This window comes from Cynoglossus semilaevis, chromosome 19 (assembly GCF_000523025.1).
Source record: "Cynoglossus semilaevis isolate Cse_v1.0 chromosome 19, Cse_v1.0, whole genome shotgun sequence".
NCBI lineage: Eukaryota > Metazoa > Chordata > Actinopteri > Pleuronectiformes > Cynoglossidae > Cynoglossus > Cynoglossus semilaevis.
The window spans coordinates 16,825,405-16,852,085 of record NC_024325.1 but is presented as its reverse complement, the minus strand read 5'-3'; the positions used below and the strand labels follow the sequence as shown (position 1 = coordinate 16,852,085).

At 49.3% G+C, this 26,681-nt stretch overlaps 8 protein-coding genes and 1 non-coding gene across 19 annotated transcripts in view; 4 read left to right on the top strand and 5 right to left on the bottom strand.

Annotated features, from left to right (window-relative positions):
• The window catches only part of fam53c (family with sequence similarity 53 member C), a 12,086-nt gene extending 6,451 nt beyond the window's left edge, over positions 1-5,635 (top strand). Inside the window, exons 2-5 of the mRNA XM_008333434.3 lie at positions 325-670; positions 1,463-1,520; positions 1,784-2,805; positions 3,348-5,635. Of these exons, the coding sequence (XP_008331656.2) occupies positions 1,514-1,520; positions 1,784-2,805; positions 3,348-3,515 (1,197 nt within the window). The 5' untranslated portion in view covers positions 325-670; positions 1,463-1,513 and the 3' untranslated portion in view covers positions 3,516-5,635. The remainder of the gene's footprint in view (positions 1-324; positions 671-1,462; positions 1,521-1,783; positions 2,806-3,347) is intronic.
• A 606-nt stretch (positions 5,636-6,241) lies between these two features.
• hspb9l (heat shock protein, alpha-crystallin-related, b9-like) lies at positions 6,242-7,081 on the bottom strand. Its single transcript, XM_025065632.1, has one exon. The coding sequence runs from the start codon at positions 7,021-7,023 to the stop codon at positions 6,361-6,363; it is 663 nt and encodes a 220-aa protein (XP_024921400.1). The 5' UTR covers positions 7,024-7,081; the 3' UTR covers positions 6,242-6,360.
• A 773-nt stretch (positions 7,082-7,854) lies between these two features.
• Positions 7,855-7,927, bottom strand: trnaa-agc (transfer RNA alanine (anticodon AGC)). Its single transcript has one exon. It is a non-coding gene; the product is annotated as a tRNA-Ala (tRNA).
• A 285-nt stretch (positions 7,928-8,212) lies between these two features.
• LOC103395765 (early growth response protein 1-like) lies at positions 8,213-10,574 on the top strand. Of its 2 annotated transcripts, XR_003052890.1 has the most exons (3): positions 8,213-8,993; positions 9,364-10,419; positions 10,472-10,574. XR_003052890.1 is itself a non-coding variant. In XM_008333556.3 (2 exons), exons 1-2 carry the CDS (start codon positions 8,795-8,797, stop codon positions 10,365-10,367), a joined length of 1,203 nt encoding a protein of 400 aa, XP_008331778.1. In that variant the 5' UTR covers positions 8,214-8,794; the 3' UTR covers positions 10,368-10,574. The 2 variants fall into 2 exon arrangements, 1 of the variants encoding a protein (XP_008331778.1); XM_008333556.3 differs by having other exon boundaries at positions 8,214-8,993; positions 9,364-10,574.
• A 149-nt stretch (positions 10,575-10,723) lies between these two features.
• On the bottom strand, positions 10,724-13,951 carry timd4 (T cell immunoglobulin and mucin domain containing 4). Of its 2 annotated transcripts, none has more exons than XM_017041847.2 (8): positions 13,350-13,951; positions 13,099-13,277; positions 12,752-12,914; positions 12,270-12,362; positions 12,100-12,176; positions 11,886-11,997; positions 11,765-11,798; positions 10,724-11,472 (listed from the first exon to the last, which is right to left on the bottom strand). In XM_017041847.2, the coding sequence occupies exons 1-8, from the start codon at positions 13,498-13,500 to the stop codon at positions 11,361-11,363; spliced, it is 921 nt and encodes a 306-aa protein (XP_016897336.1). In that variant the 5' UTR covers positions 13,501-13,951; the 3' UTR covers positions 10,724-11,360. The 2 variants fall into 2 exon arrangements, with proteins under 2 accessions (XP_016897336.1, XP_008331777.1); XM_008333555.3 differs by having other exon boundaries at positions 13,428-13,951.
• Positions 13,952-14,086: 135 nt separating this feature from the next.
• On the bottom strand, positions 14,087-15,602 carry LOC103395660 (uncharacterized). Its single transcript, XM_008333431.3, has 5 exons — positions 15,064-15,602; positions 14,797-14,990; positions 14,694-14,716; positions 14,566-14,660; positions 14,087-14,490 (listed from the first exon to the last, which is right to left on the bottom strand). Exons 1-5 carry the CDS (start codon positions 15,517-15,519, stop codon positions 14,317-14,319), a joined length of 942 nt encoding a protein of 313 aa, XP_008331653.1. The 5' UTR covers positions 15,520-15,602; the 3' UTR covers positions 14,087-14,316.
• An 843-nt stretch (positions 15,603-16,445) lies between these two features.
• LOC103395659 (post-GPI attachment to proteins factor 2) lies at positions 16,446-20,376 on the top strand. Its single transcript, XM_008333430.3, has 6 exons — positions 16,446-16,835; positions 17,348-17,516; positions 17,759-18,008; positions 18,091-18,197; positions 18,653-18,761; positions 19,003-20,376. The coding sequence occupies exons 2-6, from the start codon at positions 17,349-17,351 to the stop codon at positions 19,131-19,133; spliced, it is 765 nt and encodes a 254-aa protein (XP_008331652.1). The 5' UTR covers positions 16,446-16,835; position 17,348; the 3' UTR covers positions 19,134-20,376.
• Positions 20,377-20,480: 104 nt separating this feature from the next.
• On the bottom strand, positions 20,481-24,390 carry LOC103395657 (rho-related GTP-binding protein RhoG-like). 5 transcript variants are annotated; one of them, XM_025065624.1, is made up of 6 exons: positions 24,254-24,390; positions 22,154-22,256; positions 21,911-21,958; positions 21,653-21,808; positions 21,346-21,516; positions 20,481-20,916 (listed from the first exon to the last, which is right to left on the bottom strand). In XM_025065624.1, exons 4-6 carry the CDS (start codon positions 21,779-21,781, stop codon positions 20,641-20,643), a joined length of 576 nt encoding a protein of 191 aa, XP_024921392.1. In that variant the 5' UTR covers positions 21,782-21,808; positions 21,911-21,958; positions 22,154-22,256; positions 24,254-24,390; the 3' UTR covers positions 20,481-20,640. The 5 variants fall into 5 exon arrangements, with proteins under 5 accessions (XP_024921392.1, XP_024921394.1, XP_024921393.1 ...); XM_025065626.1 differs by having other exon boundaries at positions 22,166-22,256; XM_025065625.1 differs by lacking the exon at positions 21,911-21,958 and having other exon boundaries at positions 21,653-21,806; positions 22,149-22,256.
• Positions 23,514-26,681, top strand: part of LOC103395658 (stromal interaction molecule 1-like) — a 13,256-nt gene continuing 10,088 nt past the window's right edge. For 2 of the 5 annotated variants that reach the window (XM_025065618.1, XM_025065617.1), the window contains exons 1-3: positions 24,520-24,860; positions 24,983-25,148; positions 25,932-26,066. In XM_025065618.1, the coding sequence (XP_024921386.1) occupies positions 24,855-24,860; positions 24,983-25,148; positions 25,932-26,066 (307 nt within the window). In that variant the 5' untranslated portion in view covers positions 24,520-24,854. Of the gene's footprint in view, positions 23,965-24,519; positions 24,861-24,965; positions 25,149-25,931; positions 26,067-26,681 lie in introns of those variants that run through there. The other 3 variants (XM_025065615.1, XM_025065616.1, XM_017041809.2) reach the window with 3 other exon arrangements.

Genomic DNA, 26,681 nt, shown 5'->3' with positions numbered 1-26,681 from the left:
GTCACCTGGTGCAGGACTCTAACTGTCACCTGGTGCAGGACTCTAACTGTCACCTGGTGCATGACTCTAACTGTCACCTGGTGCATGACTCTAACTGTCACCTGGTGCATGACTCCAACTGTCACCTGGTGCAGGACTCCAACTGTCACCTGGTGCAGGACTTTCCTGTTTGTCACTTAATGGTGCAAAACGTATAATTGTCCAAAACAAATGTGTTACAGTAACAGCACAGTGTATGACTGGGGTGGGGCAGTTACAGCCCCCCCTACCCCTCCACCCTGGTACTACATCATCTGAAGACGCCTGTCTGTTCTTCTTCTACAGGAAAGCTGTTGGAGGTAACGTCTCCGTTATGATGTCATCTTGAAAGTGGGCGGGACAACATGACCCTGAGTGAGTGAGGGGGAGGGGTCACATCCCTTGGCTTCTTCCTCATTTGCCTCCTGTTTCATCCGACCAAACGACTGGAATGCCATTACGGTGTGGCTGTGCACCCCCCTCTCCCCAGCTCTCCCCCCTCTTCTTCCCCAAGCTGCCCTTTTCTCTCCCCCTCACGTAGCTCTGCCCTCCTTCTCCCCCCCCCCACCATGCTGTGGTCATGCTGCTGGAGTCGATCCTGAGGACGTAGACTCTGGAGGGCGACCCTGCTCAGCCGGGGGACTACCACCTGGTGAGTCCACTGGAGACCCCCACCCGACCGGGACAGGGTCTCACATGTTGTCAAACCTTACAAGTAAAAAAAAATGTGGAAACGTCAGTGTCTTGGACAACAATCCTGCTGTTTTGAAGCTAATGTTGATGGAATATTTTTGTCTTTATTTTCTTGAGTGATTTCCCAGACTCCTCCAGGGTAAAGCCAGGTTTATCTTCAGCTTGTCCTCTGTCTCTAGACTCAATGTTGACTTTTTCAGTCCTTAGTTTGACCACGTGGCTCAACTTGACTAACTTCATACTTTACCTTCACCAACAGTTTAGTTCAGCTCTGTGGACCAGCGGTGGGACCGGGCTGGAAGTGTCTGTCCTCCGTGTGTTACCTTTTATATTCATACTCCTTTTATCCTCGTGTCTGTTATTGTCTAGGAGTGGGCCGTGTGATGTGGGCCGTGTGATGTGGGCCACAGTGAAAGAGGGCTGGATGTCTTTGGTTTGTGTTCATTGGTCATTGGCAGATTGTTGACCACAGATGTTCTGTGAATGTTAGTGGCCCCTCAGTGGACACTAACATAACACACCGTTATATATGGTATGGTGACTATACCGCCCCCTGCTGGTCTGTCTGCCTCACTCTTGGCTTCAGATGATTCAGTTCAGTTCTTCTCTGTCTTCATGTCGTGTCTCTGATGTTTGTCTCCTGCTAAATTAACACTGTAGTTACCACAAATGGCCACTTGGTGGTGCACTCGGACCACAGCGGTGCAGCGAGCCTCACCCCCAACATGTTGATGTGTTCTCTGTCTTTCAGTCCCTGCTGGACCCGAACTCTCTGGCAGAGTGCTGCCCCCCTGATGGCTCCATGCCTGGTCAGTGTCCCCTCCTCCCTCTGCCTCCACCCAGGCCTCCGTCAGGTTCTAGACCCTGTAGTTTAGGACAGTGAGTCTGTCACGTGACCAGAGTAACGTTAGTCCAACACTGAAGTACGGAGATTCAGTTACAGAATGACCACAGGAGGCAGCAGTGGACCAGTCCTGTCTTTGATAATATCACTGATGTTCTCTGTCAACTTTAGAAAATTAAATTAAATTAACTCTCTCTGTGTGTGTGTGTGTGTGTGTGTGTGTTGCAGAGAGCAGCTACTGGCAGCTCTGTCCTCCCTCTAAGACCAGCCTACAGGGGGGGTTGCTGAGCTCTAGTTTCCCGCCCGGCCCCGTGCCCTTGGTGCCACCTGATGCTCACCTGCAGGAGGGCGGGGTCGACCCGCTGGACAGGACGTCTCAGCCTCAGCAATCGCAATCACAGCACCACCCGCTGGCTCCGAGCACCTCTGCGTCAGAACTGTCCCTGCCCGGGGCGACTGCTGCCGCGCTCGCCGGACCTCCTGCGCCCGGTCTCCCCCCTCCTCCGCCGCCGCCCCCTAAACGCCACTGCCGCTCACTGTCGGTGCCCGAGGACCTGTCCCGTTGCCGTTACACTTGGCGGCCGAGCGCCTCGAGGGTCTGGACGCCCGTTAGCCGCCAGCAATGTCACGGTGCCGTCGGAGGAGGGGTCACGGGTGCCGCAGGAGGAGTTATAGGGGCGGGGGCAGCAGGCGGCGGCGCCTGCCCCCTGCGTGCTCCTAGCTCCTCCCTGAACTCGTCGCTGCACTCCTCGTCCAGCCCCACCTTCTTCAGCCTGGCGCTCTCGCCAGACTCGCCGCTGCCTTGGAGCTTCCCCTGGGATCCCAGCGAGGCGGCGGCAGGAGGAGCGTGCTGCTGCTTCTTCCCTTCCCCGTCCTCCTGCTCCTCTTCGCCTTCGCCACTGCACCCGCCTCCACCTCCTCAGCGGCGTTTTTCTCTATCGCCCGTGCTAATCAGAGACTCGGCGGCCTCCACCTTCCTGCCTCCTCCGCCCGTACCCTGCCAGGCGGTTTGCGCCGGGGCCGGGCCCCCGCCCGTCATGGCCGGGGCCATGTCTGGAGGGCCGGTTCCCGCCTCGCCCTCCTCCGCCTGCAGCACGCCGTCGTCGCTGCGTCGCAGCCTGCCGCCGCAGCTGCCGCGGTGCCATTCGCAGCCCTGCGACCTCCTGCTGCTCAAACCGGGTCTGAAGAGGCGGCGTGACCCGGACCGACCGTGTGCTCGACCGGTGCTGGACTTCACCAAGATGACACAGGTGAGTGACGTCAGAGGTCACCACAGGGTCAAGGTTCAGATGAAAGAAGGCACACAGGTGAGTGACGTCAGAGGTCACCGCAGGGTCAAGGTTCAGATGAATGAAGCTGAGGCTGCTTCTGTCAGAGTTTACCCAGAATTCCCTGTTGTTGAGAGTTGAGAGGGAAAACAGGAAGTAGAGTCAGAAGACAAACAGGAAGTAATAAGAATGATAGAACAAGGACGGTGGTCAGTGGTCAGTGAAAAACTGTCTGGAAAAAAGTCTGTGTCTGTTGGTGTGGTCTGTTGTTGTGGTCTGTTGATGTGGTCTGTGGGTGTGGTCTGTTGTTGTGGTCTGTTGATGTGGTCTGTTGATGTGGTCTGTTGATGTGGTCGTGTGGTGTGGTCTGTTGATGTGGTCTGTCGGTGGGGTCTGTCGGTGTGGTCTGTTGTTGTGGTCTGTCGGTGTGGTCTGTCGATGTGGTCTGTTGATGTGGTCTGTCGGTGTGGTCTGTTGTGTGTGTTGTTGTGTCCTCACACTGAGACTTCCTGTCGTCCCCACAGACACGCAGCCTGGACCCTCAGTGTCTGGAGCGCGGCGGCAGGTTGATGTGCGGCGGAGGCGACCTGTGCATGGGAATGGAAGCGTTCATGGGCGACTTCCGACGCTCCTGCTCCCCGGCCGAGTGTCTGGGCCGGACCAGCATTGGACCGCTGAGCGAGAGCGAATAGGAGTGCCGCGAGGACGACGACGACGACGAAGACGAAGACGGCGAGGAGGGAGAAGACGAGCGCGAGGCGGCGTCGGCGGGGCAGCAGGCGGTGTTTGAGCGAGACTGTACAGAACTGGACCTGAACCTGATCGAAGAAAACTGACACCTTTGTACATGAATGCTCTTCTTCTCTCTTTCTCGTCTCCACTTTCTTTTAACGCCATTCTCAGCCCCGCCCACGCTCTGACCCACCCCCTGATCTGGAAACGCCTCCTCGCAGTCGGCCGGTGAGGCTCTCAGGAACAACGCCGTTTCTCATTGGATGAGCTAAGCTAAAGGACGACGACAGTGATGATGTGGCTAACGGCTAACGGCCCGCGGCTCTCTGCACCCGTGCTCTTGAAGTGACCCGGTTTCCAACACTGGTGGCGACTCAGTCTTCCAACATGAAACGACAACCGATGTAAAAGTTGCAGTTTTGATGTGACTGTCGCTGCGGAGCAGCGCTAACCTAACGCAACATCGCTGTCCATTAGCATTCACCGACCAATCAGGACACATCCACGGTTGGTTTCGTATTTGTTACAATTGCTCAACAAAAAAGTGCGTAAACAATGCTACACCGGTGGTTCACAAAGCGTGGGGCGGGTCCCCCTTGGGGGATATGAAGGTATTGCAGGGGGCCCGCAGCCAAATTGAATTCGATCTTTAGTTTTTGTTTGTTTGTCTCGCAGCATGAAATCGGTTCTTTTTTGCAAAGAAGATTTTTTTTTTTAAATTTCAATCTGATCTTCAACCAGAGACAATGAAAAGTTTGACACAAAGATCTTTTGTTGTGGTTAAAAATATAAATGAATCAAAGCTCATGACCATTGGTTCAAAAAATGAGGACGAACCACTGGTGTCCGGTGTGAACGCACTCTAAAACTGCAGCTGGGTTGCGTTCAGGTTGTTGCTGCCGTGCAGCGACGGGCGGTTGTTCTGCTGAGGGCAGGAGGCCACTGATGCTGTTGTTTGGACGAGTGTTGTATCTGTTGTGTGTGTGTGGTGGTGTTACCTACAGCCACGTGGAGATCCGACGGTTGACTCCGTTTCTGTTGGTTACATCTAGAAAACCTAGACCAAAAGTCGTATCTTTATCTTTTTAGTATTTAATAACAACATTTTACAACAGCCTCATTCAGATCTGCTCTGAACTGCACGGACGCTTCTCCCACTATAAAGACACGGGGCAGTTTAGGTGGGGGGGTGAGGGGGGGGTTGAAACCAGTACCAGTACCAGTACCAGTACCAGTACCAGTACCAGTACCAGTATGACCAACAGCAGCACAGACGTAGAAGAAATTGTACTCCTAATAAGATTACCAGACCAGTTGTACCAGTTCCTGTAACTGGTTCCCACTTAAAAAAAGAAAGATTAAAAGTAGAAAAATCGGATTCCTCCATGTACCACTAGAGGGACCCTAAGTACCAGTTGTGGTACACGTACCATCGATTATGAACCACTGGATGATGATGTTGCTGAAACCAACTGTGGACACAAAGTTTGTCAACAACAAACAGCAGTCCACTGCTGCCCCCTGTGGTCAGTTTGGGTGAGTGAGATCAGTCTGAACACAGCAGTGGACGACTGTTGTTGTTGGAGGTGTAGACATCTTAGTGGCTTTTTATTGCCCTCTAGTGGCTTCCTCTGGTAACAGCGCACAGCAGTTGTTTGTCTGTGGTCGATCCCTTTACACACTGGAGATAAACCACGAGTTCAAATTGTAAAATGACAATCAGTTAAGATGAATATGAGAAAAAAACGTTTTCTACACAGCAGACAGTCTTTAATGCTGTGGAAATATCCCACAATGCACCAGGACAAACCTCTGTATTTGGCTTCAATCACAGTTTAAATGATGACTGTGATGAAGAACGTTTTATCTTGAACAAATCAGTGTTAAAAAAAGTCACTTTCTTTTGGGGTTGATAGTTGGTCCCTTAGTTTTATGTTGAATATTTACATTTTAGCACAAATGTAGAAATGTGTATTTATATTTTTTCATTTTTGTCTAATTTATTTCCCTCAGAAAAACCCTCTGTTTTTGACTGGGATTAGGTTGAAAAGACTGTGTCGACATATTCACATCCAGCCAGGGCCTGACGCAAAAACACACGCATTTCCCTCTCCACTACCCCCTACTGGTTGGTCGTACTGTTCCTTTGGTTAAAACTCAGTTGAAGCCTTAACTGAACAAACTGGACTCTTCTGTAAATTAAAATAAAAAAAGAATGAAAAATGAAAACAAACGTACTACGAAAAGGAAATTGTTAACTGTAGCTGTTGAATTTTTAGTCCTTGTGTTTTTTTTCTTCACATTTCTTTGCTAACGTGAAGGGGAACGTGGGATTTAAAAAAAACTGCGTAGAACGTTAGCGCAGATACACGTCACCTTTTGTCTTTTAGAAAATGTTTTTTATCGTATGTGATTTTAAAAAAAAAACTGAACACAAGGATTTGAAAAACAGTTTGTGAATAAATTAAGTCTAATGAAAATATTTTCAAAGAAATGGAAACGTTGTCGCCCTGTCATTATTGTCATCAGATCGAAGGAGAGTCGGAACATTTTTATCCTTGACATAACGAGAGTAAAACGTGGTGATAAAATGGTAGCGGTCCCCCGCCCCTGTGTTTGAGACCCGTCAGCCCCGACTGGTCCAGACCCTGGTCAGGTCCAGGAACGAGAGAGCTGGAGGATGAAGTGACATGGAGGAGTTTTATTATTTTTTTAAAAATCAAAAGTGCTTCATCAAAGATAGGTTAACAGATGAGATATTTGACTTTGTCTCAGAAAACAGTCCCAGGAACATTTGGAGGAGAATCAGTTCTTCTCCGCAGGAGCATTCTCAGAGGAGGAGGAGGAGGAGGAGGAGGAGCAGCTGCCGGACTGGGTCACCACACTGGACGAGGAGGTGATGGCCGGCGCAGAGGTGACGCTGATGGGGACAACCCTCTCCTTCCCATCATGCAGTGCTGTGTGGCGCGGGGCCTGGATCTGCAGGCGTCCTCCCACCAGGGTGCAGCTGACGGCCTCGGGGTCAACGCCCTCGGGTAAATCCAGCTCCTGCCTGAACTCCTGACACCTGTAGGAGTAGGAGCCCTTCCCGTCCTCCTGCTTCTTCTCCGTGCGCCCGCTCACCCTCAACTTCTTGCCCACCTGCTTCACTGACAGCTCCTGGGGCAGGAAGTCCTGGGTGTCCAGGCTGAGGGCGAAGCTACCGCCGTCCCCAGCCGTCTCCTGGTAGGAGATGGGCGAGAACGCCCCCCTGGACGCGCCGTGGTCGATCTCGTCGAAGATCTTCTGGTGGAGTCGCTCCATGTACTCCATGCTCTGCTTCATCTCCTGCAGGTGGCGAATCATTTCCTGCTCCATTTGATAGAAGATGGGCCGGGTCTCGGGCCAAAGGCTACGGACGGGCCAGTGCAGGTCCAAGAAAGGCCTGGCGGCGAGGGCGGACGGCTGGAAGACGCTGGGACACAACATCCTGCTGCTGTGAGCGAGCTTCAGTCTGGAGTCTGGATCTTTGTCTGAGCTCCTGCTGTTTATATAGCAGCAGAGGCAGCGGAAAGTTCCAGCAATATCTCTGTGTGTGTGTGTGTCAGTCACACTCTAAATGTGGCCTGATGCCACATGCCAACGCAACTCAGCTTTGTTCTATTTCTGCTGCTACACTCTGTCATAGTTTTTATAAAGCAGCTGAGAAACTCACTGACCAACACACTGACCAACACACTGACTGACCACCAACACACTGACTGACCAACACTAGTTTTTATAAAGCAGCTGAGAAACACACTGACCAACACACTGACCAACTCACTGACCAACACACTGACTGACCAACACACTGACTGACCTTGACTGCTGACCATATATATTATACATATATTTATATATAATGTCCAGAAGTGAATATTTCTATTTGACCAAAGTGTTGAGACACGTTTTAAGGAAACAGTTTAATCATCATCAGGTAGTGTGTGTGAGCGCCCCCTCCTGGGTCAACAAACAGCCTTGACCATTACAGTGTGTTTGTGAATCACTTGTTAAACTCCACTGAATTATAACTTTGAACTCTTCGTGTTTCTGGTGGGGAAAAAATAAAGTCTTCAAAGAACACGTTGAAACTTAACAAAGCTGTTGATTTATTTAACGTCTTTTAAAAAATAATAAAATAAAAAACCCGTGCAGTTTCCCTCGATGTAAATGTTTTTGGAGACGAGGACCTGGAGAGTGAAACCCACACAGATTTATCAGTTTTATTGTAATTCTTCTAACAGTATAAAATGTCTCGACCAGACGAAGTAAAAACCTTGGAGGATGCGGGCATCGATCCCGCTACCTCTCGCATGCTAAGCGAGCGCTCTACCATTTGAGCTAATCCCCCGTGGTGTAGATCGGAGAGAACGACTGTGTTAATGACTGAGAGTTATGACGTAGACCGAGTGTTTCTGATGCTGACGTCGTCGCTCACTTTGATCATTTGTCATATTAAAATATGGCCGCGCTAAGTCTGAAAAGTACAAGACCCAGTTGTAACGTTTACACTTTGAGGGGCGGTGCCGCCAACTGCTCCGAGGTCAACGGTCTCACAGGAACACATCCAAATAAGGTCTGCGGAAGTGGTGACGCGGTTGAAGCCCTCTGTACAAAACAACCGACAACAGCTGTGACGTGTCCACGGGGTTTCCGGCAGTGGCGTTTATGGCTGAAAGGTGTGTACGCCGTTCAAATGTCCCGGTCGGAGGACACTCGGCTCGGTTCCTGCAGGACAGAGCCCGGGGTTGGACCACATTAACACCGCAGTGGTCAACGCAAGAAGTGGATGAAGCGGCGGAACTTCCGGGTGCGTCCCGGGCGCTGAGCGGTAAAACCATATATGGACTTCTTCCACACCATATTAGGGAATGTACGTCACACAGAAGTCTTTATAAAGGCCGAGGTTACGAGCGAAGTTACGCGAAGCAGCTCAGGTTCAGGTTCAGGTTCAGCTTCAGGTTCAGGTTCAGCTTCAGCAGAACAGTCAATAATCACAACATGAGACGTTCACGGTCCCGGCGGTGATTCCACAAACGCCAGTCTCCAGCCTCGGCTTCCTCAGAGCACGGCAGCCCGCAGCAGCAGCAGAGGCAGCCCGCTTACAGCTCCTCTCTGTCCGCCCCAGGTGCAGAGAGCGACTCGGTGACTGAGCTCCGGCACCGCTCCTCCGTCTCCCTCCGTCTCCCTCCGCTCCTCCTCCTCCTCCTTCAGGGAGATGGCAGCGACCAAAGCAGAGTTGTTTCTCTCCGCCTTGCAAATCACGGAGCCGCTCACCGGCTTCCCGTTGCCGCTCTCCCCTCTGGACTCGTACCCGAAACTTGAGGAGCTGCAGATGCTTTTGCGAAGTGCCGCCGCCGCCGCCTCCGCAGCCGAGGGAGCGGCGCTGCTGAACTCCGAGCCCGGGGAATTCGGAGGTGAGCAGCCGGTGGGTCCTCCGTCTCCATTTAACTAGTATTATTATTATTATTACTAGTAATTACTAGTGTTGTTATTGTTTTTGTGTGTATCTTTTCTGGTTGTTCATTTCCGGTACAACTAAAGATACCGGAGACTAAATCAACTGCTGCATTAAAATAATTAGTGACTTTTCAAACTAGGGTCGAGTCAGACCAGAACCACTGCTGCCTCACGTGACAGTCCAACAGAAATGTCTTTTTTTTTTTTTTTTAAATACTCTGCTTCTTTATGAAGATTCTGTTTGTGGCCACACGAGGCAGTAGTAGACCCTCAAAAACCTGCTCAGGTCGTCAGTATTTACCTGTTGGTTCTTGTGTCCTCCCCCAGATCCACTCTCGGACCTACTGGACCTACAGAACCTCACCCCTCGCCTCACCCCTCTGTCCTACAGCGGCCGCTTCACCTTTGAGCAGCCCTCTACACCGGTGTCCTCTGTTGGGGGGGGGCTGTGGGGGGAGCCCTTACTCAGCCTGTTCACAGGTTTGGTAAGCATGGCCGCCCCCCCCCTCGGAGCCTCGGCCTCTTTAACTGCCCCGGTGACATCATCGGTGTCCCAGCCCAGCTTCAGCTGTGGCTCCACGGATGTGACCTCGTGCTTCCCTGCCACCCCCGCCTACACCTGTGCCACCGGCTCCCAGAGCTCTCAGCCCCAGGGCCCCCCCCCCGCCTACCCTGCCTCCACCTGCGGACTCCAGCCCCCGTCTCTGACTCTGCTGGCTCTCTCTGACCGTCTGTTGCCCCAGCAGCAGGACCAGAAGCCCCTGCTGCTGCCCCCCCCCCAGGGTCCCAACCCTCCCATTACTCCACTGTCCACCATTAAAGCTTTCTCCGCTCAGATCCAGAGCGCCTCCCACCAGGTGGCGTCCTCTTCCAAGTCCTGCCGGCTCAGGAAGCACTCGAAGACTCCGCCCCACGAGCGCCCGTACGTTTGCCCCGCCGAAGGCTGCGCGCGGCGCTTCTCCCGCTCCGATGAGCTAACGCGTCACGTCCGTGTGCACACGGGCCAGAAGCCCTTCCAGTGCCGCATCTGCATGCGCCACTTCAGCCGCAGCGACCACCTGACCACGCACATCCGCACGCACACGGGCGAGAAGCCCTTCGCCTGCGCCGAGTGCGGGCGCAAGTTCGCTCGCAGCGACGAGCGCAAGCGTCACGCCAAGATCCACCAGAGGCAGCGCCGGAGCGACAAGACCTCCGACTCCTCCGCCCTTTACTCCCCCCCTCCCCCCCCTCCCCCCTCAGCCCCCACCTCTACTCCCCCTGTCAGCAGCAGGAGCGTGTCTCCCTGTCCTCATCTTCATCATCTTCATCTTCATCTTCATGTCTCTTGACTCCACCTGTCAGTGACGGAGGAGACTCTGGACCACCGTTCTGACCTGTTGATGTGTATAATGTGAACACACACACACACACACACAGGCGCTGTGTGTGTGTGTGTGTGTGTGTGTTCAGCTTCTTCCTACTGTGTAGGATTGGACTTTTTTATGTCACGTGTTTCCTCTTCAGAGCAGAGAGAATAAATGTGTCGTAGATTCTGAGCTGATTCTGTCGTTTGTTTGTTTTTTCCACTTCTTCAAAGACTTTCTTCAGAGGGCAGTCGTTGAAGAGTCCGTACTGTAACGATAGTGTAAAGGTCGTGACCTGGTCACTGGCCAGTCTGTAGACCACACCACCACAGACCACCACAGACCATCGGCTCCTGTCACTGGGGTTTGTTTTTTTGTGAAGGCATTAGATTGACACACACACACACACACACACACACACACCAGACCGACCTGTCTGTCCACTTGTCATGTCTGTCTCTCGCCCTACAATGAAGGAAGTTCCTTATAAGGGCACCCGGAAGAAGAGTGGAGGAAACAGGAAGCGCCATATTTGGTCATGTGCAGCTGCAGCGAGAAGTGAAAGTGAGAGAAAGTAAAATATATGAAGAAACAAAAGGAAAGTTTTCTTTCTTTGTTTTGATCCATTGATGTTTCTTGACTGTTTTCTCTTTTCGTGCTCATTTACCTTTTCTGAGCGGAAACTTCCAGAAATGTTGACAAAAACGTTTCCTTTCCCGTGTTAGGCGAGTTAATGTTCTGGCCACTAGATGGTGCTAACGTTTTATTTCAGAACGATGAGGACACATTTCAGACAACGTTTGAAATAATTAGTTGAAAGTTTAAGAAAATAGATCATAATTGTACAATGACGTGAATGTGTCCCGACAAAAGTCAAAAATAAGACAACGTTTGATTGAGTCGAAGGTTTAATCAGCTGAATACATCCCATTTTAATACATCACGTGTGTGTGTGTGTGTGTGTGTGTGTGTGTGTGTTCAGTCCAGTGTGTAGATGTTCTCCTGGACTCCTCGCCTCCTCCTGATCTCGTAGATGATGTGAGGAAACTCCTCAGAGGAGAAGCTGCAGGAGGAACACATCACTGACAGCCTGGACACAAACAGAGATAAAAACACTGACGGTCTGGAGTTCAGGTCAGTTGAACTTTATTTAAACTTTTTTTTTTTACTAACCCCAACCTGAATTAAAGCAAAGGTCAAACTAATTATTTAACCCATGACTGTTGTTGACTGACGCTGCTTCAAGTTTGTTTTTTAAAACATTGTAAACATGTTATTTAGCCCTGATACTACACCAAGTTGTTTTACTCCTGTCCAGCAGGGGGGGACAATAAACCACACAAAATGATAAAGGTGTAGTCAGTCAAAGAAGTCGACCTCACCAGCTGCTGCTCAGGGCTCGTCTGTAAACTCCACCTACAGGATTTGGTGACATTTGTCGTTTAGCAACAGAACAAAACCAAACTGTGGGGAAACATTTTCTTCTGGTCTGAACTGTTTCACCTTTAAAGACAAGGACGAGGAAAACCACTGCAAAGATGAACAAGAGCAGGATGGAGAGGGAGAGGACGGGAACGTTGACCTGAAGGGAGACCGAGGATAGAGAGTCATCGACCTGATACACACAGAGAGAGAGAGAGAGAGAGAGAGAGAGAGAGACCCGTTAATGCCACACAGAGCCACTGTGATTGGCCAGATCAGAGGCGTGGCTGCTCACAGTGGCGGCGTCTGAACGCAGCATGGTGGCGTTGTTCCTCAGGTCGACCTCGGGAGACAACGAAGTTTCCACATTTTCTGCAACAAACAAAAAAAACAACTCTGTTTTAGGTCTGACACCAAAAACAAGTCGGGACTAGAGCTGACCGACAGTTTGTGTAAACGTGTCACCTGTGGAGGTGTACGGCCCCGCGGCCTGGCTCACTGTCGTCGTTGGTGTTATAGATGTTGTTGTCGTCGTTGTTGGAGAACTAGTGGCCGGAGCTGGAACTCCAGACGAAGTGTGATGTCATCGATATGTCCGGAAGGAAAAGGACACAAATGAAATTGGAAAAAAAATGAACAGAAACATCTGGAGGTGAAAGGTCGGAGCTCCTGCATGGTGACACGAAGAGATCTGGCCTCTGATTGGCTGATTGATCTACCTGCCAGATGTGGACCAGACCGGTTAGTTCTGGCCAACGTTCACGAGAACTGTGACTAGAACTCTGGGTAGAAGACCAAGGTGGCTCAACATAAGGCACCACCTGTGGTTCTGGTTTCAGGTCTGGCTCTGACAGAACCTCTGATACAGTCCAGTCTGAGTATGGAGCTGTGGACGCAGACCACGGTCGGGGCCCACGGAGGTGTCGGCCCAACAACCCACGACTCACCTTTGATCACTCTCAGGTTCATGATGACCTTCTTGTCGTTGAAGATGCCGTCCACATCCACCCTGCAGCAGTACAGTCCACTGTCCGTCCTCCTCACATTCAGGATGTCCAGGTCCATCTGTCCATCCAGGATGTCGCCCGTCAGCCGGTACCGATCCTCCACCTGCAGGTTTGAATCTAGACCTCAGTTCAACCCAAAAATATCTCCAAATATTTTCAACAAACATCTTAGAATTCAAACAGTTTCATCTGAGCAGTGAAGGTCCAGCTGAAGTTCTACTGAACTGAACCTCAACTCTGGACCACAACATGTAGGACGGCAGCGTGAGTGGAGGCGTTCAGGTGACCTTGGAGACGATGCCGTTCTGGTCCGTCTGCACCACGATGTTACTGCACCAGAAGGTTCCGCAGCCGCGGCCCCAGCACACGCGACTGAGGCCCGAACGCTTCACGGAGTAATGACAGGACAGGGAGGCCACGCCCCCTTCCAACACCTTAAAGGAGTTGACGCCACCAGGGTGTCCACCTGCAAAACCAAACACAACGGCACCGAGTCACATGACCATGACGTCACAGCCACAACGCCACGTAAACAAACCTGCAGTCGGCGTCTCGGTTTGTTGTGACATCATCAGGTTGTGTGATGTCATCAGGAGGCGTTGTGATTGGTTCTCACCTGAAAGAACGAAGAGGACGACGATGAAAATGTGGGACAGTGACGGATGGTGGTGAGGGGAGACCGCAGCCATCGTGTGTGTGTGTGTGTGTGTGTGTGTGTGTCACTGTCCAGTTAGACAACAACATCTTTGTGGGTAGCTGTGTGTGTGTGCGTGTGTGTGTGTGTGTGTGGAGATGTCTCTCACAAGCCACTCTGTCTTTCTGCTCACACACACTCTTGTTCTCTATCAGCTCTGACATCACTTCCTGTATCTGTGTTTTATTTTGTTGACATTGTGTTTTTGTGTAAACATCAGTCTGAGTTTGAACGACGTTCCAGAGGTGACGCGTAACCAACTGACATGGTCTGTGAACCTCATCAACTGACATGGTCTGTGAACCTCATCAACTGACGTGGTTCTCTTCTCTAACAGAAACTCTGGAACATCTGAACCTCATCATGAAACAACAACAGAAGAAGAAGAAGAAGAAGAAACAGGAAGTGGACAGAGTTCCACTGGAGAACACTGTTGGTGTCTGTGGAACACGGTCTTCCCACGTTCTGTTCCAACACCTGAACGGCTCTCAGCCTACGTAGGACCTGACGTCTGGGTTTGATGGTCGATCAATACCAATGTTTTGATTCACATTGTTAAATCTGTAATAATGACACAGTCCTGTTGTTATTACTGTTTTATTGTCTTTGTTTATATTGTCAATTACAATCTCCTTCCTTCAGATTACAGGGCCAGCCGGGTTTGAACCACTGACCGTCAGCAGGTCTATATAGACCACATACATTAAAAACCTTTTTTAAAAACCGTCACCTCCTCCTGACCCTTCAGGATAAAGACTGTTTATAGACGTAAGAATAAATGAAATAAAACACGGAAACAAACGGTCACGTGTCAAGGCAACAACGGCACTTCCTTTTCCAGTGGTGCAGAAACGTCTGGCCACAAAGTGTTAACGTGTTCTTGAGCTTCTGCAAAATCAGGCATCTCTTCTAACGTGAGTTTAAGATCTCCTAGTTCACAGTACGTGAGGTTCCTTCTCAGCTCGTCTCTGTCAAATTTCAGAACCTGGAAAAAAATTGAAAGATCAGAGCAGAAGGAGAAAGCAAGAAGTCTAGTCCTGGCGGTCTGTGACATCATTACCTGCCCAGGGTTGATACGCATGGCGACAGCAAAATGATCCCAGACGTAGAACTGATGATTGTAGGGCCACAGTTCTACCTTGATCCGTTTTTCACACCAAAAACAAGTCGGGACTAGAGCTGATAGAGCTGGTATCAGGTTCATCTCCAACCTGGAGAGAAGAAGAACCTGTCAGAAACATCCGGTGGTCTACAGGACCACCTGGGGTTTTAGGTCTGCAGCTATTCTCACCGATGTGTTTCACACATGGCCTGCGATCTCCAGATGAACCGTCCGTCATCGTAGGCACAGACGGCGTTTGGATTGTTGCCCAGCGAGGGGTACCTCGGATCTGCTTTGGTGCCCACCAGCACAACGTACATCACTTCCTGTTTATACAGGACGGTTTCGTACACCTGCAGGACCGGCTGAGCCCCGGCGCAAAACTGGAGACAAAAAAGAGATTATTGCTGGACAGACAGTAGGGGGCGCTATCCTAAAGTCAGGAGAAGTTTGTACCTGTTGACTGTAGGCCTCCAGAATCTGCTCCAAAGACAAGGTGAACCGGTACGAACCCATCCTGGATTTCTCTGAAAAGGCCGGCGAGGTGGCGAACCTCCCCAGGAAACTTTCTTGATTCTTCACCTGCTCCTCCGTGCGATCTGGGAAGGTTTTCTCCAGGAACCTGGCCTCGGCCGCTGTTATGTCTTCAGGCTTCACGGCCAGACTCCACCAGAGGAGGGAGTCGTTGCCCCGAAAACCACCGTCCCGGTAGATACCTTCCAGTCCAGAAGATGCTGTGTCGTGTTTCAGATGAGACACATGGAACTCTGGGCGGGGGTAGTCCGGGATGTTGTCTTTGTCGAGGTATCTGTTGTCCAGATGTCGACAGTTCTCCTTCAGTTCTTCTATATTCAGATGTTGTCCTGTCTTGTAACGCTCAGCAACCTTTCTGGTGTTGAGTCTTTTTTCCATCTTTGTCAGACTGTTCTCTGGAATGCTGAGGAATGCTGTGTCGACTAACTCCAACACAGCAGAGTCATGAGGGATTCTGCCCAGTCAGGGCTGGAGTTTATTCACTTGGACACTCCCCATTCACTGGGTTACTCATTTTCAAGAAAACGAAACTTTGCACACACACCCCCCCCCCCCCCCCCCCCCCCCCCACACACACACACACACACACCACACCCTTCAATAAACAAAAAGGAAGTGAACTGAACCACTGGTGATTGTGACTGTTTTGTAAATGCATTGATTCAACCTTTATAACGTATTCATTCTCTTACGTTTCATATCAGTTTATACTATTATTGAGGTGGTGTCGTCTCTTCACCCAGAAAGGTGAACAACGGAATGTCAAGTCACCGAACTCGAAGGCGTTGATTGTTGACCATGTTAACCAGCCAACTGTGAGATGTTCCTCAGTGTAACAATGGTTACATTGTTCTGTAAAACTTTAAAAACTTGAGACTTTTTTATTTGATTCTTTGAGTGTGTGTGTGTGTGTGTGTGTTAGGAAACTAAAGTATGAACTAACAGTCCTGTCTAACAGAGAAAGTTTCCTGACAGTGACCTCTGTTTTTAACCCACCACCACAGCCAGCAGGGGGCAGCAGTGTGCGGGCACGGTGCCATGCTCAGAGCACCTCAGTGGGAACTTGGCAGCTGGTGGACTCGAACCTTCCGGACCCAAGTCCGCTTCTTTAACCACTAATCCACCACTGCAGTTACAGTTACAGTCAGTGATGAGGGAGCTTCAACTGGACTGTGGCTGGACATCAGTGACCACTGCTGTAGTGACTGGACGATAACAAGCCTCCAGTCACTAGGTGGCAGCAACTCTTGCAGTGGTTTGTACAGGCAAATATGTTATCAGGTTCTCAATAGGGGGGGGGGGGGGACAGAAAATAATTGAGAATCACTGGTTTAATGGTTCAACGCCATTTTATTGTGGACAGTGAATACTCTTATTGTGAAGGTTTCGGCGGCCGGAAGTAGTCGGCCTGTTGCAGTCACAGAGTTCTGGAGTTTTATCCCGGTCTTTCTGAATGTGAATTAATTAAACAAAGAATCGTTAAGTTTGTCGTGTGCTGAATGGGGTCAGGGCACTAAACACACGTGACGTCAGAAGCGGTTTTTAAAGTTTGATGCTGGCGATAATGCGGCTAACAGCATCAGCTATCTGTGTTAGCAACAGTTGACAACGTTAGCAGACGTTAGCAGCTCCAGCTGAATGGCCGTGGAGTGGAGTGGCTGTCAGAGTCTACTCGACCGCTGCTGAACTGAAAGGTGAGCTTTTCTTAACTGCTAGCTGTTAGCTAGCATACTGTGACGACACTGAGGTTGAGCTTTTAACGATCAACTTTTTTGTAATATTTTTATTTCTTATTTTGATGTGAGGGCGTAATGGGTTCCAAAGTGAAGTGTTTGTTTAATAGTAGTAAATGTTCGTGATAACAAAACGTTTTAAAACATTTGTCATGTTTTCTGTGTACGTTTCTAAGTACTTTTATTGGGTATTTTAAGTATTAGTCATTTTTAGTAGTCACTCATTTCATAGTTCACTAACGTCGTTACTAAACAGTTAATGTAGGAAATCCAAACCCAGAGGTGAGTTTGTAACAGTCTGTATTTCTCATCCTGATGAGTGTGGCGAGGCACAGACCAAAGGGGGCGCTAAAGCTCTGTTGAAGCCATGTTCTCAGGCACATCAGAAAGACCAACAATTAAGTCATGTCAACAGGCTGACCTCACGCTCGTGTCCCAGGGATTCTGGGTAATTCTGTCTAATTCTGGTACAGGATGCTCCAGGGTCCGTACGGGGGCCTGGAGCGGGACCGGCCCCTCATCCGCCTGCACTTCAGAAGCTTTGTTGTGGCCACGGTTCTGCTGCCCCTCAGTGGTCTCGTCGTCTGCCTCCTCATCTCTCTGTTCTACCACTTCGAGGAGGCCACGTACACACACTGCCAGGTGGGTGCCAGGGTGCCTTCAAGTACCGTCGTAAACATTTGATTGACAGGTGTCTCTGAGTGTGGTTGTTATTGACTCAGCCCTGCGGTGACCTTTCACAAGTTTCAATTTGAAAAAAAGCAGACATATCCCTTTAAAGGAACAAGGATCATACAAGAACGTCACCAGTAGGGCTGTGTCCTGGTGGGAATCTGGAGCTACCACCACACACAGGGCCAACCAGGTGTCTGTTTACCCCTCAGGTGTCCAATTACCTCCCGTCCATCAGCTCAGCCATCAGCCGCGTGCCGGAGCGCTACATCTGGCGCAGCTGCATCGGCCTGCACTCGGCGCCGAGGTACCTGGTGTCCGTGGCTTACTTCAACTTCTACCGCGGCCGCTTCGCCAAAAGGCTGCTGGAGCTGCTGCTGGGAGGACTGGCCCTGGTCTGCAGCCTGGCCGAGAACACGGGGCTGCTGCTGCTCACATACGTGTCCTCCACCGAGACCTACAGTGAGTCAGGAGCAGGGACGCTCCGTCTTCTTCTCCTCCTCCTCCTCCTCCTCCTCCTCTCACCGTCTTCTCTGTCCTGCAGCTGTCCATAAGAACGGCTTCATCGTCTTCATCGCCAGCTCACTGCTCCACATGTTGATCACCTGTCGCCTGTGGCAGGTCATCAAGAGACACTGTGTCAACTCAGAGGTGAGGAGGTACAACCACTGTGTGGTGAGCTCCCCCTGCTGGTGGATCCAGGTTGTAACAAGGCAGATTCACAGGTGGCCAAAACATGGTTGAAAACTGATGTTGGCCTCTTGACCTCAGTGACCTCAGTGACCTCAGTGTTGGTGGCTGTAGAATTTGGCAAATGAAGGGTTAATGAAATGAGTCATTCACGCTTTCAGCCTCATGTCACTAAAATTAAGTCAGGATGGATGGATTTATTGGTTTATGTTTGACAAATCATTAGCTGTTTAATCTCACCTGAATATTAGATTATATACATATATGTGTGTATATATACTGTACAAATACATAAATATATATATTTATACAGTATATATATATATCACTGTGTCAGTGATTTGACAGGGTTACAGCTGTGAAACCTGACAAATGTAGACTTCTAATATCCTTCCTGCATGTGTTTATTTTCTCAGGAAGTGACATCATGTCAATGGAAGATACACCTCTTCCTTCTTAACATCAGCTGTTGCCTGGCTGCTGCTTATTTCTTCAGACGCCACAACAAGTTCTGTGAGAGAGGAGGTACGTGTCCACGTCTTCAGTCCGATGGTCCGGTGAACAGACAAGTATTTATGAGGTCATTGTTCACACCAGGCTGTGTCCATGAAGTGAAGACCAGAAAAATAACACAGAGCCGCCACTAGAGGGCGATAGTTAATGTGCACACCCACAGAAAACGTGAGGAACTCACTGTGTCTGTGTTAGTACTGATTTTGCTGACCTCCACATCTTTTGCTTCTCCCCCACCCCCCCCCCCCTCCAGTCTACACCCTCTTCGCTTTCTTTGAGTACCTGGTGGTCTTCTCCAACATGGCCTTCCACATGACGGCCTTCTGGGATTTCAGCAGTAAAGAAATCATCGTGGCCACGCCTCCCGAGGACAAACGTTTCTGAAGAGAAACTGTTGGAACGTGTCCCGTCTCTGGGATTGGACTCTGCTGGTTCATGGTCACACAGACTGAAGGAGGATGAAGGAGGATGAATCATGGAACCGAAGGAACTGTTTCAGTCCTTTAAATGATTCTGTTGCTTTCACTGCCAGTTAACGCTGAACTGAGATCATTACAAACGGTTGTTTATTTAAAGTCCACCCCCCCCCCCCCCCCCCCCGGCAGTATCTGCTGCAGTGATGTCAGCAGGATGTGATGTCACATCAGCACATTCCTGTGTCTGTGTAAACACAAGTGTGTGCGTGTCGTGCTGTCAGGGCGAGTCAGGACGTGTGTGAGGTAAAACTCCAAGAACGAGGCTGCAGTCAGTCCAGGCCAACCAGACGCCTTCAGTCCACAGAAGATCGGTTCCACAGAAGATCGGTTCCACAGAAGTCCGTCGACGTCTTGAACTTCTTCAGGCCTGAAGAAACAGGAACAGGAAGTGCTTTCCTGTCTCTGAGGAAGACGGGCCTTCCTGGAGGAGGAGGAACAGGACGATGTTGACCAGGAGCTCAGCTCCACCTCAGACTTCCTGCTGGACCTCCGTCTTCAGACCGCCGTGGACGGACATGAAGCCACAGTGTCGTCCAAATCATCGTCTCATCGACAGAAACCATTTTCACTCTGAGGCCTGGTGGTGGCAGTATAACGTATTAATATACACGGGGCAAATTATTAGTCTTTAGAATTTAAATTTAGAACTGAGTCAGGTACACTCCACCACAAGAGGGTTGTTGGTTTGAATCCCAGTCTGTGGGTCGGCCCTTTTTTTTCCAAAATGCTCTTAGCTGGGTCTGCTGCCCCCGGGGGCTGGACCAATCACAGCCAAGGGCTGATGCCTCCTCTTTGTGATTCGCTACTGTTGGATTTGATGGTGTTCATCGTCCTGAAGATTAGACTTTTTGATGTAATCGAAACGTTTTTTTGGTTTGTTTTTTAAACAACGACAGTCAGCTGAAATGATGGTTGGATTTGATTGGTCGACAGATGGAACCAAAACAGCCGTGGTCAGTGGAAACAGACGCAGGTTTCAGTTCATGTGGTTTTAGAGGAAGTGGCTGAGTTTCTGACCTGAACCCTTTTTTTTTTATCTACTTCTGCCAATTGAGACGTGATGTTTCAACATTTTAACATTTTCACAGCAGCCGTCAGCAGGTGGCGACGTCAGCCTTCAAATAAAAACAACAGTTTGTGATTATTAGAAACAAATGTTTATTTATTTAAGTTACTTCTGTTTGAAAATGTTCTTCACGTGAACGACGAGGCTGTGAGTGTGTGTGCGTGTTTGTGTGTGTTTGTGTGTGTGTGCGTGTTTGTGTGTGTGTGTTTGTGTGCATGTGTGTGTGGAAAATAACTAAAAATTCCTGCAAACTAAAAAACAATATTTGAAAAGCTTCTCAGAACAGTCCCTCAGCAGGAGTCGGCCTCTGCCAGGTGGTGGCGCTGTTGTGGTTGTCATGGTCACGGTGCTACAGCAGGACACAGGGCCTCTTGCTGACCACGGGCTGCGGGTTTAGAAACGCCCTCACGGCTTCGATAAACACGTCCTTGATTCCGTCTTGGTTCAGAGCCGAACACTCCAAATAACGCACTGCCTGGATCTGCCGAGCCAGTGCTGCCCCCTGCTGGTGGCTGATGGGCGTCTGGTTCTGCTCCTTCAACTTTTTCTGAGTGTCGGCATCGTTGCGGAGGTCGCTCTTTGTGCCCACCAGGAGGATGGGAATGCCGGGACAGTGGTGAGACACCTGCGGAGGAATGGAGTGAGTTTTACTTCATCTACTACTTCAGCTGACTGTCTGTACTGTCAGTACTGTCTGTTAACTATTGGGTCTCCCAGACAGAAGTCCTTGGTTTTAGCTCACTTAGGTCACTTCTGGTCCACTGCTGCCTCTTGTGGTCAGTGTTAGTCACTGATTTTCTCCATGCAGTTGTGGACCAGAAATGTTTCATCATCTAGGTTTATGCTAAGAAGGAGAAGAGGAGCAGAGGGGGAGGGGTCAGAGGGGGAGGGGTCAGAGGGGGAGGGGCCAGATTGGCTTCAACTCTGACCTGTGAAATCGTCACAGGAGGAATCTTAAAAGTTTATTTAATGTGTTAAAAACGTTTAAAATCCCTGACTTTTGTGCTGAGATGAAAATATTCCACTCAAACAGACTTTGTGTTTGACCTCTGACCTCTGGATGCCACTTGTGTTTGATGTTCTCGTAGGAGGCGGGGCTGGAGATGGAGAAGCAGACGATGAAGACGTTGGTCTGGGGGTACGACAGTGTCCTCAGACGGTCGTACTCTTCCTGTCCTGCCGTGTCCCACAGGTTCAGACTGATGATCCGTCCGTCCACCGTCACCTGAACGCATCACGCACACACACACGCGCGTCGAGGACAGAGTAAGTGAGAAGTCAAATGTCACACCTCAGCTGAAATGATGCCATTTTGCTGTGATGGCTGATGATGTCATCACAGAGGTCACATGGTCCCTCACCTGGCTGCTGTAGTTGTCAAAGACCGTAGGGATGTATTCTTTGGGAAACGCTCCGGTGGTGTACGAGATGAGGAGGCAGGTTTTTCCCACGGCACCGTCGCCCACAACGACACACTTTATAGTCTGCATGATGACCTCTGACCTCTAGGCTCCAATCACGTGAAACACACACACACACACACACACACACAAACAGTGTAATCCAACTAGGTGACACTACCCTGTTGAACCAGGGTCCATAGAGAAAATAACTGAATTTACTTCTCAGGGAGTTTCTGGCCCACGGCTGCCTCGTGTGGTCAGTTTCTGTCGATGAAAAAAAATCTGATAGAAGGATTTTCAGCAGTTACAACAGTTTGACTCTTAGTGACGGAGGAAACAGAGGAGCGACTGTCGCATCAGGGTGAACTAAAATCTCTGATTTTCTCCATGAGGTTTGGTGTGGCTGCACAGACATTTATTTTCAGGTTAATGCTTTGGATCTGAAACAACAAAACTTACTGGTCAGTTCACCTTCAGAGCGTGTGATTGGTTGATCAAGCTGCTTTATTTTCCTCAGTTAAAATGAAGTTGGTTCAGAAGGATGTGTAGTTCCATCGTCTGCCTGTAATGGGCAACAGAGAGTTAAATGTAAAGGAGCAGAGGTCAGGGTCCAACCAAGACCTGGAAGGACTGTCTTTATTCTCTGTCCAAATTCACTTGCAAAATGACCACCGGGGGCAGCGATGGACCAGCAGCTCCTGTATCCATACCTAAAATGTGTTATTTTCTCTATGGACTTTGGAATGTAGGCGTGAGAGTTCAGTAAACTTTGTCTTTAACTTTGAAATAAAGACAAAAAAAAAAAAACTCTCAGAAAATCTGACCTGAGGTCACGTTTATGAGCTCAGAGAGGAGTGTGCAGGTGACCTGACTCAACTTCCTGTTTTATAAACTGACAGCTCTGGTCACAGTTTCACAACCGTGAGTTTTGCAAAACGATAAGAAGATGAAGTAAAGTTTGGATGAAGAGAGAGAGAGAGAGCAGTGTCTCCAGATGTCTGGACACAGTGTGAGGTTCAACCCAGACTCTGGGGACACTGACTCCACCTAACCCCCCCCCCAACACACACACACACACACACTGTGGGTGTGGGCTGCCTGATCTCAACCATTGATTATTTAGGTTTTTTTAGTCCTTTAATTCTGACCAGGAGTAAAATAAATGAGTACTTTGTTTCTGGACACGTCTGTCTTCTTAATGAACTAAAATGAATATTAAAATCAATAAGTAACAGGAAGCCGAGGTTTATCACCCAATCACCAAAGTCCATGGAGAAAATCAGAGATTTTAGTTCAGACCAAAGTCCATGGAGAAAATCAGTGATTTTAGTTCAGACCAAAGTCCATGGAGAAAATCAGTGATTTTAGTTCAGACCAAAGTCCATGGAGAAAATCAGTGATTTTAGTTCAGACCAAAGTCCATGGAGAAAATCAGTGATTTTAGTTCAGACCAAAGTCCATGGAGAAAATCAGAGATTTTAGTTCAGACCAAAGTCCATGGAGAAAATCAGTGAGGTAAAATCTCTGACTTTTTCTTTGGACTTTAGTGTGATATAAAACCCAGGATATTGCAGACAGGAGTAAAAACTCAGAGGTTTGGAAATGTTCTCTTTGTGAAACTCAGTCGTTCTTGGGGGAAAAGGAAGCTTTGGGTTTGATGAAGAAACAGTGAGAGAAATGATGAGGGAGGATCTGAAGCAGGAGAGAAATGACTTCAAATATTCAGCCAGAGGAGGATCTGAAGCAGGAGAGAAATGACTTGAAATATTCAGCCAGCAGTAGTAGTAACAGTAACAGTAGTAACAGCACCCCCCCCTCACCGCCCCCCCACCTGTGTCTGTTTCCGTCTGATCCCAGATCAGCAGATTTACATGAATCATCCAACGTCACTCTTCATGAGGCAGAAATTTAAATGTTAAAAATAAAAAAGAGGAAACGTCCAGTTACAGTAACGACTCCGCTCCACTTTGGTCTCAGTTTCAGGAACTAGCTAACTGTTTCGTCCAATCAGCTGCTTTTATTTATTTTACAATGAGTCAGAGAGGAAGTACTGGAACCTGGACCAGAACCGAACCAGTGTCTGGTCTGAGTGGGTGAAGAAGAGAACATCCTCCAACTCAAGTCAGAAACTGCACTGAAAATACACCTCCTGAAGTACTACTGTAGTACAAGTACAAGTACAAGTACAAGTACAAGTAACCAGGAATCAACGCTTTGAAATGAGGATCAAAGTCCAGGATGAATTAGGATTCATTTCCCACCGCTGACAGGTCAGACCTGGGGGGGGGGCGGGGCTTCCTGTTTACAGCTGCCGTCTTCTCTTACACCGTACTTCAACAAAGTCGGTGGATTTTTATTTCCTGACGGCGTCACGTGACGGCGGCCGATCCTTCCACTCCTGACTGACCCTCAGGCCGTGGTGGAAACACCGTCAGTTCCACCGCGGCCTGGGGGCAAACAGAGGTCCAGAACTGTGACCGCCGGGGTCAAAGTTCAGAGACAGACGTTAATTTGGAGACAGACGGTGTCTCACACACACACACACACACACACACTGACCTGTCCTCTGCCCAGGGACTCGCATCAGAACATCTGTCCTCCTGTGTTGACGCACAAATATTCTCGGAGTGTGTGTGTGTGTGTGTGTGTGTGTGTGAGAGAGAGTGTGTTTAGGGCTGGGCTAACTGGTAGGAGGAAGTCCAAAGAAAGAGAGAAAACAAGAGAGGAAGAGCTTTAGGGAAGTTCACGTGTGTGTGGGTGTGGGTGTGTGTGTGAGTGTGTGTGGGTGTGTGTGTGTGTGGGGGTGTGTGTGTTCCAAACGTCACCTCAAGAACAAATTACTGTTCAACCTGTGAACAAACTGTGACCATCACAACAAGAACTGCATCACTGTGTATCTGTGTGTATCTGTGTGTATTTGTGTGTATCTGTGTGTATTTGTGTGTATTTGCTCTTGAGGTTTTTCTCCTTTTGTTCTTGCTCTGTTTTGGTTTTTGTTTTTGAAGGTTCGTCAGTTTGACTGTGACGATTAAGCTACACCACCTCTTTATGGCCACAAGAGGGCAGCAGCACACTGCGGAGATATGCTAATAAGAGGAGCAGTACAATCAGAGGAATTCATCGTTGTTTCAAAAACCTACAGAATCACGTGACGTGTTGTATGAAGGTAAAGGGGAGTTAAAAAAACTCTTGACTTTTTACTCTCTGTTCGGTTTCAAAACGTTTCGTTTTGTTCACATTTCTAAAAAGAACCCGCGACTCCTGACGACAGAGTCGCTGTCGTTTCAGATATTGTTTCGAGTCCGTGAAGGCACCAGAGGAGGATCTCTGACTGACGACTTCTTTTTTCAGCAGAGTTTTTACACTCGCTCTACAGTCGTTCCGGTTCTGGTCCCGGATCTGGATCTTCCTGGAAGTCGGACCTGGTCGATCAGTCATCGATGGACTAGAGCAGGTGAGTGGGCAGCTGTCTGACCTCTGACCCCAGAGAGGCTCCAGACCAGCTGACCTGATGGAGATCGATCCATCGGTCATCGATAAGTTACCGCTCGGTGTGTTTGTTGTCGTGACACTGGCGATGTTTGAAATGTCCGGACCGTGAACGTCTCATCTGAGCAGGGATTCTTATCTGACAGGAACCACTTCAGTGTCTCGTGTCAGGCTGTTTTTACACTGTCGGTTGATGACGTCACGCTGACGTGACGTCACGCTGTGTGAACAATTTCATCACGACTACTTTGCAGTATGATGATAATGACGATGATGATGTCAGGTTTAATTTATTAAACGTATGCAGAAATATTCCCATCATGCACCAGGTGTTGTTACTTTAGTGTTATTTTATAAAGTTTCACCAGAGGGCGCGTTTACTTTTTAATCTCTCTCGTGGTTTCTGTCTCTTAAATGATAGAAATCTTTTTGCCTTTTGCTTTCTAACCCCCCCTGCCCCCCCCCCACTCCCCTCCTCCCTGGACATGGCAGTAGGTGGAGCCCCCTGTCTGACGTTGTTGAAACTGTGTGAAACATTTGTTGACATCAGTTCTTTTTATTGAAACCATTTTTGTTGTTGTTGTTGTTATTGTGAAGGGGGGTCAGAGGGGTCAGAGGGGTCAGAGGGGAGAACCTGCACTGACGGGGGGGCAGGTTAACAAAGGGAACCACCAACCCCCCCCGTTCCCTCAAATCGTCACTGATTCTCATGTAAATATTGAACTGACGTCTTCGTCTTCGTCCTCAGACATGGAACTTTCACGTGCGTTGACGGTGTGTGTGCTGTGTGTTCTTGTTCGAGCTGAAGTTTTGGAGAGGAAACACCACACCCATCTGGACCAACAACACCACCACCTGGTTTCCAGTGGTAATTCAGCCTCAGGTACTGTAAAATATCTCTACAAAACAAAACAAAACAAAAAACAACTGAGCGTTGAAGCTGTTAGCAGCTAGCAGCTAGCCGTTAGCAGCTGTCTGTGTGCTAACACGGTGAGATCATCATTTAGCTCCGCCCACTCAGATTGGTTTAGGTAGAGAATCGTCCTGGTCCTGGTTCTGGTCCATTCAGATCTGGTCCCAAGTCTCAACCTTCTGTGGTCTTTATTTATCGTCTGTCCTGGTTCTGGTCCTGGTTCTGGTCCTGGTCCTGGTCCTGGTCCAGACCAGTTTCTGTTCACACTCTCTTGTCGCTTTGTTAAAGTCAACACCGTCCTCGTTTGTGTCTCAGTTTGTCCTCAGGGACAGGAACAGGAGAGCAGACATGATTCTGCCCGTCCTGGACCGTTGGTTTAGCTCATGGGCTATTCTGCAGTGGTGCATTGTGGGTACTCAGGCTGGCACTGGTCCAGCCAGACAATGACTTTGACTCGACCTTCTTGTTTCTTTAACTTTATTATCTGAGTATTTCTGTCGTCACAGCTGCTGATCTTTAATCCTGAGCCAAAAAAACTGGGACCTCCTCTGTCCCTGTCCCTGGACCTCTGTCCCTCTGTCCCTG